The sequence below is a fragment of the Syngnathus acus genome, chromosome 9, assembly GCF_901709675.1.
Source record: "Syngnathus acus chromosome 9, fSynAcu1.2, whole genome shotgun sequence".
NCBI classification, from domain to species: domain Eukaryota; kingdom Metazoa; phylum Chordata; class Actinopteri; order Syngnathiformes; family Syngnathidae; genus Syngnathus; species Syngnathus acus.
In genome coordinates, this window is record NC_051094.1 from 12,479,127 (window position 1) to 12,488,049 (window position 8,923).

General features: G+C 42.3%; 1 protein-coding gene across 2 annotated transcripts; it reads left to right on the forward strand.

Moving 5' to 3' along the window:
- Positions 1-664: 664 nt before the first annotated feature.
- anapc5 (anaphase promoting complex subunit 5) lies at positions 665-7,735 on the forward strand. Of its 2 annotated transcripts, none has more exons than XM_037257833.1 (17): positions 665-1,142; positions 1,205-1,284; positions 1,356-1,465; positions 1,549-1,747; positions 1,840-1,906; positions 1,987-2,088; positions 2,159-2,349; positions 2,423-2,504; positions 2,601-2,693; positions 3,831-4,012; positions 4,280-4,415; positions 4,512-4,586; positions 4,666-4,787; positions 4,868-4,975; positions 5,114-5,261; positions 5,338-5,500; positions 6,643-7,735. In XM_037257833.1, exons 1-17 carry the CDS (start codon positions 945-947, stop codon positions 6,864-6,866), a joined length of 2,280 nt encoding a protein of 759 aa, XP_037113728.1. In that variant the 5' UTR covers positions 665-944; the 3' UTR covers positions 6,867-7,735. The 2 variants fall into 2 exon arrangements, with proteins under 2 accessions (XP_037113728.1, XP_037113729.1); XM_037257834.1 differs by having other exon boundaries at positions 6,646-7,735.
- The last annotated feature ends 1,188 nt before the right edge of the window (positions 7,736-8,923 follow it).

An 8,923-nucleotide genomic window follows, 5' to 3' on the forward strand; every position in this document is an offset into this window, starting at 1 on the left:
GAGTATGCAAATGAGGCAAGACGCAGCCAGAGAGTGTCAAGTTACAGTCAGCGCGGTAGGAATTGGAAGAAGCAGTAAAAAGTCCACCCAACTCGTCGTAATGACCCGTGATATAACTAATGATTAACGACAACTCAAATAATAGTTAATATAAAATTCATATTATATGTTCCCCCCCCTGAGAGATTGCCACCTTATTGTGGTCAGGGGGTTTGCGTGCCTCAGTGACCCTAAGAGCAATACCAGCAGAAGCTTTAATCTTCAGGTGGGACACCCAAGCTGGACAGGTCTTAGTGTAGAGGCCTGACAGAGTGCAATCCACTTCTCCAGGTTGAGCTCTGGACACACAGCTAACAACTGCCGTGAAGAAAACACTAACAGTGTTAAAAATGTGTAAAAAAAAAAATACATGCCCCCTCACGTTTCTGACTGCCCCCTCTTATGTGCATTCCTAGAACCGGCCCTGGTGCATGTACTTTTCAAACTGCAATTACTGGACGAAAATAAATATTGATTAAACAGAATATCTTTTTATGTACATCGGATCAAAATTTGTTTATAAAATCTAGAATGTAAATTTGTCAATTAAGCATTATGATAAGGTATTTTTGTACTGTCAACGAGTATGCTCAAAATAAAGTTGTGCAAAATTTGAAAAAAAATTACGTCACTGTGACGTATGTTTAAGCAGACTGAAGGAGGAAGGTTTGAAATCAAATAACTTTTATAGTACTATTATTACCAGGCGATAGAGGCATTACATTCCGAGATGGAAGTGAATGGTGCGGTGATTTATTTTTAAAGTTAACGATCAACTATAATTGTGAAATGCCTTTCACGCGATCTACCGTTAGGAAGAACTCGCATTGATAGCTTGCTAGCAAGCTACCCACAGCGATCTGTTTGTCTCTCTTCGCAGAGACACCGCGGCTAGTTTTGGAAGGATGGCAAGTGTACATGAAAGTTTTTATTTCAACCCCATGATGACCAACGGAGTGGTCCATGCTAATGTTTTTGGGATTAAAGACTGGGTCACTCCGTATAAAATCTCTGTATTGGCGTTACTGTACGAGATGACATCGTCTACGATCACTCTGCCGGAAAGAAGACGCCTGAATAAGCTCATTTTACCCCTACAGCAGGTAGTCTTAAATTACACATTGCCGTCTGTACCACCGGGAGTGACTGAGTCTGCTTCTTTCAGAGCTCGGACCTGTCTCTTGGCCAGTTCCTCAAGCTTGTGGAAGAGTGTTGTCCTGAAACCGCATATTCCGTCAAAGCAAGGTCTGCTCAAAGCAGAAAATCTGTGGAAATCTATATCTCATATTCTTTCTGTATTGTTTTTAAATTCAAAGGCTGCAAGAAATTGTAGATGGAGAGCTGAAGGACATGGAACATTTCTTTTCCACTCTGCTCACTCCGTTCACAGCTTTTGATTCAGAGGCGTATAAAACCAGTGTTGTGGGTGGGTAGCAGTGCGCAAAAAAAAAAAAAAGAATCAGGTAAAAAATTTACCAAGACTTAATCTCTGCGTCTCGTGTGTTTTAGGTCTTTTCATGAGACACATGCTCCTGGCCTATAACAAGCTTTCCTTCAGTCAAGTGTACAAGTTGTACAAGTCCCTGCAGCACTACTTTCCCAGCAACGACTGCCAAGTGGGTTTGATGGCACTGCCAATGGATGACTCTGATATGGATCTCACCAGCACTGAGGATACAATCGGCGACCAACTAGACAGAGAAATTCAGTATATGTCTTTATATATTTTATTCAAAGTAACAATTTTGTTTTGATGAGGGGGGCTGACTGCTCACTTGTATTACTCGGATGTTATTTTAGGCCTGAAAACACTCCAAGCCGAGGTCCCCTTTCACAAAAACAAGCAGAGTACTTTCTTGCAAGACAGGTGTGTTTTTCACTTCAGCAATTTGTTTGACGTGAACTTGCATTTGTGTGATGCGCATCTGCCGTGTCCGGTGTCCTCAGGCGTACCTTCTCAAGAACGACGAGAACAAATCCTTAAAGCCTGCATTGCTGCAAGAGGAGCTCAATAACATGCTCAAGTTCAACCCAGACTTTGCTGAAGCGGTAAGAGTCATCTTCTTCAACCTTACAATTTCGACCCTTGGATGATTTCATGAATGTTTCCTATCCTCAGCACTACTTGAACTATCTGAACAGCATCAGAGTACAGGACATCTTCCTCACCACCCACAGTCTCTTACATTATTTCGACCGGCTGATCTTGTCTGGGAATGAAGGGAAAAGCAACGGGGAAGAAGGCTACGGCAGAAATCTTCGCTATGCCACTCTAAACCTGGCCAGCCTTCACTGTCGCTTTGGGCACTAGTGAGTACAAGAGCAGTTGAACTCAGCAGACAGGTCTTTGGACTATCTGAATGTTCCCTTTTCTGTCCCATAGCGTGCAGGCTGGTCTGGTCCTGCAGGAGGCCATCCGAATTGCTCAAGAGTCCAACGATCATGTCTGCTTGCAGCACTGTTTGGTAAAACCAACGTTTATGATTTCACATGACAGTTTGTTGTTTTACAGTTGTTAAACATGAGCTTCTTCGTCTCTTTCTTCTCGTTCCCTGCATCAGAGTTGGCTCTACACTCTAGAGCAGATGAAAGGATGCGAAAGCACTGTTTTAACTGAGGATTCTGTCAAAATGGCCGTTCATTTCTGCCTGCCGGTGAGTGCAAATGAGAAGTGTCTGGGGGCTTACTTTTAATTAACAGTTTCCAGCACGGGAGATTTAATTTTGGTCAACTCGGTATTTAACCTAACGGCAATGAGTAAAAAAAAAAATACTGATCTACGTTACTGTAAAAGGTACTGTGAAAATTTCTATCGAAAAATCAAAACATATTTAACCTTAATTCGTCCAGTTAAGGCAATTCTCATTTGTGATACAGACCTGGCAATAAGTATACATTGTATGTAGGCATACATGGGTTCCTCCTTCGGAAACATTATCAGTCTGTAGCTCTTACTGAAGCTCCCCCACGCCAGGCCCTTCCACAAAGGACGTACAGTCATAAATTCTGCAGAATTGAGGTCATGAGATACCATGTTTGTTCTCTATTATCCTCACCTATGCTGAATTTGATGGCTGGAACACCACTGGAAAAGAACAGTGCTGTTAATAAGTGAATAAAGCGGCTGTTTTTTGGGGCTGGTTTATTTTTAGTGTCTACAGTAATTACAGTTCCATATTTTCACCCAATTGCATGTATAGGAAATTCTGAACAATTAAATACTTTCTTTTTCTCGCTATTTGGGGCAGTGCTCTGTCCCTATTCCAGTGGATTACTGCACATGCAATTAACACAGCACTTGAAAGCAACTGAACCCAACACAGCCCTATTTAAATAACTTCGGTTTGAAAGTTTTTAAAAGTCAACAAAGATTGATGACACGATCCCAGGTTCAGTGTCTTATCAGAAAGACATGGTATGGGGATTTGCATTTGTTAGACAAGAACCATAAAATTCAGTCTTTTGTGCTTGAAATGATTTGCATTGTCAAGAACCTAATCCACACTGTTAGGGTTTGTTTTCCCACCTCCCATATAGAAGCTACTGGTTCATGTGATGCAGGGCAGGCAGAGTAAAAATCAGCTTCTATCCAAAGGCCGTCACTGTTTTATGTCCCTTGGCTCCCTCTGAGACGAGCTGATTATTGATTTGAACACTCAGCATTTTTAAAACTGGATGAAAAAGGTTAGGGCTTCTGGTCTAAGCAATGAGATGTATGCCTTTGCAATCCAGCGCAAGACCATAAGACTGTTCCAAGCTGAAGAAATGATGAGCTCTTCTCTTTGCTACAGTACCTGGCATCGCTGGGCATCCAGTCTTTGGTACAGCAGGGGACAACACAAGGTAAAACGGCGCACAAGCTGATGGATGCGTTGAAGGACACGGACATCCTGCACTGGAAGCACAGCCTGTCGGAGCTGATTGAGATCAGCCTGGCTCAGACTACGTCCATATGGAGGATGTACGGCAAAAGGTTAGGCACAGTTGTGTGTGTGTGTGTGTGTGTCCATGTTTACATATCATTGTTTCCTGAATAATAAGTTGACGTGATAAAGCCACAAATTTGTTTGCATATTGTTGAAATCTGATTTACCGACTTCAAGTTGTACTCATGGGTTTACATTACCCAGGGCTCTCATACACATTTGAAATGTTGTATGTAACAGATACAGTACGAATGATTTAAAGACCTCAATGACATTCCAACCCTTAAAGACGAATCATTTTATTCTATGTGCAGCACCATGGCTCTGCAGCAGGCCCAACTGCTTCTCCACATGAGCAGCTTGGAACCGGTCAATTACGGGGTCCAGCAGAACAACACTGAGGCTTTTGCTGTGGCTCTCTGCCATCTGGCTGAATTGCATGCTGAGCAGGTAGCACCGTGGAGCTTGTATACTGTACCTGTATGTCATTTGTGTCCTGTTGTATCTCTGGTAGTGGTTCACACACTACCTTGACTTGTGCTACAGGGCCTGTATGCCGCAGTTTCAGACATCCTCCAGCATCTGAAAGATCAGTTTCCTGCTCACACACAGCATGCCAAGGTGTGTCCTTTCATCCATAAATCATTTCTCCACAAATCATGTCGTGCATTCAGCTTGTTTTGTTTTTTCTCCAATGCAGCTCTGGATGCTTTGTGATCTAAAAATCCAGTTTGAGCGGCACATGACTGAAGGAAAATACAATTTGGCCGAGCAACTGGTCACTTCCATTTCTGCTTTAAACAAAACGGAGGGTCTCTACAGGTAACATGAAGGGGCACGAATGATTGACAAGTTATTTTACCCAGATGGAGGTCTTATTCTTTTTTTGTTGTCATTGCCAGGAAAGTGCAAGTTCTAAAAGTTCTTAATCGAACCACTGAGGCTTACAGCATCTTGCAGCGATTGCAGGTGCACTGCGAGAAGACCAAATGCACAGAGATGATCATCAGGTAGAAAGACACTGCTGTATCACAAACCCTATTCCAATGGCAAATTATAAACGGAATGTGTGGCTTTAACGTTTCCTATCTTTAGAAATTCTGTGATACATTTGTCGGAGGAATGACCAGGTGTTTTGTCTCATGCAGAGTTATGCTTTGCACTGCTGAGCTCCACTGGGAGTCCTCTGGCTTCTCCACAGCCCTTCCGCTCCTCTTCCAAGCTTTAGCTCTGGCCCGACAGCACCACCTACAGTCGCTGGCCTCGGAAACCCTCCTTCACCTGACCTTTACGCAGGTAGGTCACAAACTCATTTCCCCCCAAGTTGTAGTCATCTTAGCATACAACTGTTGTTTTTATTTCCTTATCACAGTTGATGTTGGGCGTACCTGAGCAGGCTCTTCTTGTCCTGCATGAAGCCATCGAGACTGTTCTGGCCCATGGAGCGCTGGTGGACAAAGGGCGCGCCCTGCTGCTGGCAGCTCGCTGTCACATGGCTGTTGCTGGATTTAGGCCAAATAGACAAGGGCAAGCAGGTAACACTGTGCCTTACACAAATTCCTATGTGAGAGTCTCTCTTCTGCCTCACACACCGTATTGAAAGTCATTTGAAGGTGAAGTCAAATGAAAAATGTTCTTTACCATAATATGTTCTACAATTAAAACTGCGTTTGTGGAATATGAATTAAGCAGCAAAAACCATCTATTTTGATCCATTTCATTGGATAGTCATTTTTTCATTTGCTGTCAACTGAAAATGACTTTACAGTACTCAGCTTGCCAACATCACATGACCAAACCCAGAAAACAGGTGATCCGTGATGGCCATTACCTGATTATTGTCAAGAAAATATTCAACCCCATTTCACCTTTAGTCTCTCTTTTCCTCCAATATCCTTGATGCCCATCTTAAGCCGCAGATTTGGCATACTAGTACGTGTTTCATGGGGCAAATCTGCGCTTGTTGATAACTGTGCTACCAGTAGTGATAGGAAAATGAAGCTTCATGATGCTTCATGAACCAGTTGTATTTATTGAGCGCTCTAGATGGTACGACGTAGGGCAGAAAGCACACTGACTTGCCATTTTTTAAACCTGTTTTTTAAACCAACAGTGCCATCTAGAGGAGTCAAAAAATACAACAAACGGTTAGTGAGACAAAAATGAAGCGTCATTTTTCCATTTCTAGCTACAGTACTAGTCAAGTACTACTGGTGACATAAGAAAATTCTCGTATTTAAATCCAACACTTCACTAGTAGTACTCATAGTGTGCAGATATCAACTAGTGCAACTAGTTTACCTCACTAGTCATATTTTGTTATTCTACAATTATACAAAATTGCCCCTACTGAGAATAAAGCGTATAGTAGTGTTTGGACCTGTAGCTGCATAGCAAGGACATCTGGTGTGTAACACATACCTATTAGTTAAGCCTTGTGTTATTAGTACAGCACAATCATTTACTATTAAGATTTAATTGCATTCTACTTGGCACAAAGTGGCACGAGTAGTGGGAAATAGAAACCTTACTAGTAAGACACAATTATTCTACCAGTGTGCTGAAATGTCCTACGAGTGAGGACAGAGCCTACTAGTACGTGGACCTTAAGCTTGATATCAAGTGTATGGAATAAATGCCCCAAACAGTTTTCCCTAAGCGGCTGACTGTCTCCCAGCAGATTTGCATGTTGCGGTTTCAGCGGTGGACATGTTAAATGAGGCTGCAGTTTATTTCTCCAAACTGAACTGCAAGGGCCAACTACGAGAGGTCCACTATCTGCAGGCTCAGCTCTACCATTCTCTGGGACAAACTTTACAACGCAACAAAAGTGCCATGCTCTTTCGCCTATTGGACCAGGAACTACAATCACCGGCACTGTCTCTCTCTATGCGCCTCTAACTCCCATTGGACAAATGACGTTTGAGCTTTGAAAGTAGCCTCAATTGGCCACTAGATGGCAGCAAGGCCCCGTTATGCTTGGTTCTCCTCACAGCCCCTTCACCTTGAACAATTTATTTATATCAACTAAAGGAGAATGTGAATCACCTTTTGTTGTATTCCTGCTTAAATCAAATACATTAACCTTTCTATAGAAACAAACTATACCTCCACTTGTACCACTATGGTGTTCAAATAGTGTCCTTGTAGGTTGGAACAATGGCACAATGCTAAACATAACATGGTTTCAGAGCTTGCACCGCAACCGTAAGCCCAGGTATGGCAGACACTGTTAGATATGGTGAACGTTTGTCACGAGCTGTCATTCCTCTGTGATTTTTAGCTGCAGCCTTTTGATGAATGGAGGTAATCTTACTGTTTCACTGGCCCGGATAATATTCACAGTCCACCAGGAAAATACCGATGATGAGTCCGCAGAAATAAATTGTGATTCTACTTGCAATGTAGAAAACCTGCCATGACATAACTAGACACAGTCTGGTTGCCACTTATCCTTGACACGCTCGCTGTGTGAAGACTGATAACATCAGCTATATTCTCTGACTAGACATTGTCCCCCCCCCCCCAAAAAATAAAGATGTCGTTTTGTCATTTTTATTCATCTCATCTGTAAGATTTGGAGACCACTGGGAGTTCTTAACCAACACTATATGAATGCAAATACTGTGGCCGACCTTTAATTCCAGGTACTTCATCTTACCAATTTTGAAAAATTATTTGCTTCAAATGTTGTGGTCACAGTTTTGGGGACTACCTCGTTTTTATTCATGTATGACTGTGCTACAGTGCATAAATTCATGATCCATTAAGGGATGCTTGGTTGAGTCTGATATGGAACTACTCAAGAACCTGCAGGTTAAACCCATCAATCACTTAAGGAGTGAACCATTTCCCAACCTTCTCTGGGATTGCCTTACACACATACAGTCAGACTCATACATACTGAGACATTAACACAATGCTCAGTTTTTTGGCTCTAAACACCAACACAATGGATTTGAAATGAAACAAAACTGCAGACTTTTAGCTTTTAATTAGAGGTGTTTACAAGCAAATCAGTTGAACGTGTAGGAGTTACAACACTGTTTGCAGTCATGGAAAAAATTAGACCACCTTGTTTTAATGGCTCATTTGCAGTTTCAGTCTTGCTCGGACACAAAATGACCTATTCCCATGTTGGGAGCATATAATTGTCTAGAACTTGTTTAATTCAAGATTCTGGGGGAACCAGGAATCAAGCATCTGATTAGAGACGTGTCTTGATTCTTAAGTCCAACTAATATTGGTTAGCAAATCATTGAGACGGGGGCAGTTAACAGCAGGTAGCTTTTCATTTGAGTATGTTGTTATTGTTTCATTCATTTAGTGCACCCATGCACTTCCATGAGTGAAAATAAAAATTCTATTACCTGTAGTAACTCCCAGCTATAATGGTGCAATAAATAGTCTCTTTGTTCCAATGTCTAATGAAAGAAGCAGGCTGACATTTTGGTGGGTAATGTATTCGCAGACAGTAAAATATTGCTTGTTAGTTTCGAGTTTTGATAAGCATCAAAATCCTGTCGATAAGCGACATGCATAAAATATTCCTGCTCTGAAGTCATCTAACGTGACTGCACTCTGCCGTGCTCCGTGTTAAATGTCAAGTGATCAACGTATTTGAAGCAATTAGTCAAGCAGCACCAACATACACCATGACAGATGCTTTCTACTTTTCAGAACGTTGTCATTGGAAAACAATGTGTGTACGTATGTTAACCTTTCATTTTAATGTTTGTTCAGGCAGCACTGTGGAAGTCTTGTTAGCACATCTGCCTCACAGCTTTGGCCCCTCCTGCGTGGAGTTTCCATGTTCTTCCTGTGTTTGTGCACTTTCTCTGGTATTTTCCCACATTCCATCCATCCATTTTCTGTACCGCTTGTGCCCACGGGGGTCGCGGGCGTGCTGGACCCTATCCCAGCAGTCATCGGGCAATAGGCGGGGCACACCCTGAACC

What these genes read in the sequence shown, in the direction of transcription:
- anapc5 (XM_037257833.1), top strand. Translation starts at nt 945, where the DNA reads ATGGCAAGTGTACATGAAAGTTTTTATTTCAACCCCATGATGACCAAC. An exon ending in TGGAGGATGTACGGCAAAAG is followed by an intron (nt 4,013 to 4,279) that starts GTTAGGCACAGT and finishes TTCTATGTGCAG; the next exon opens with CACCATGGCTCTGCAGCAGG. An exon ending in CTGAATTGCATGCTGAGCAG is followed by an intron (nt 4,416 to 4,511) that starts GTAGCACCGTGG and finishes CTTGTGCTACAG; the next exon opens with GGCCTGTATGCCGCAGTTTC.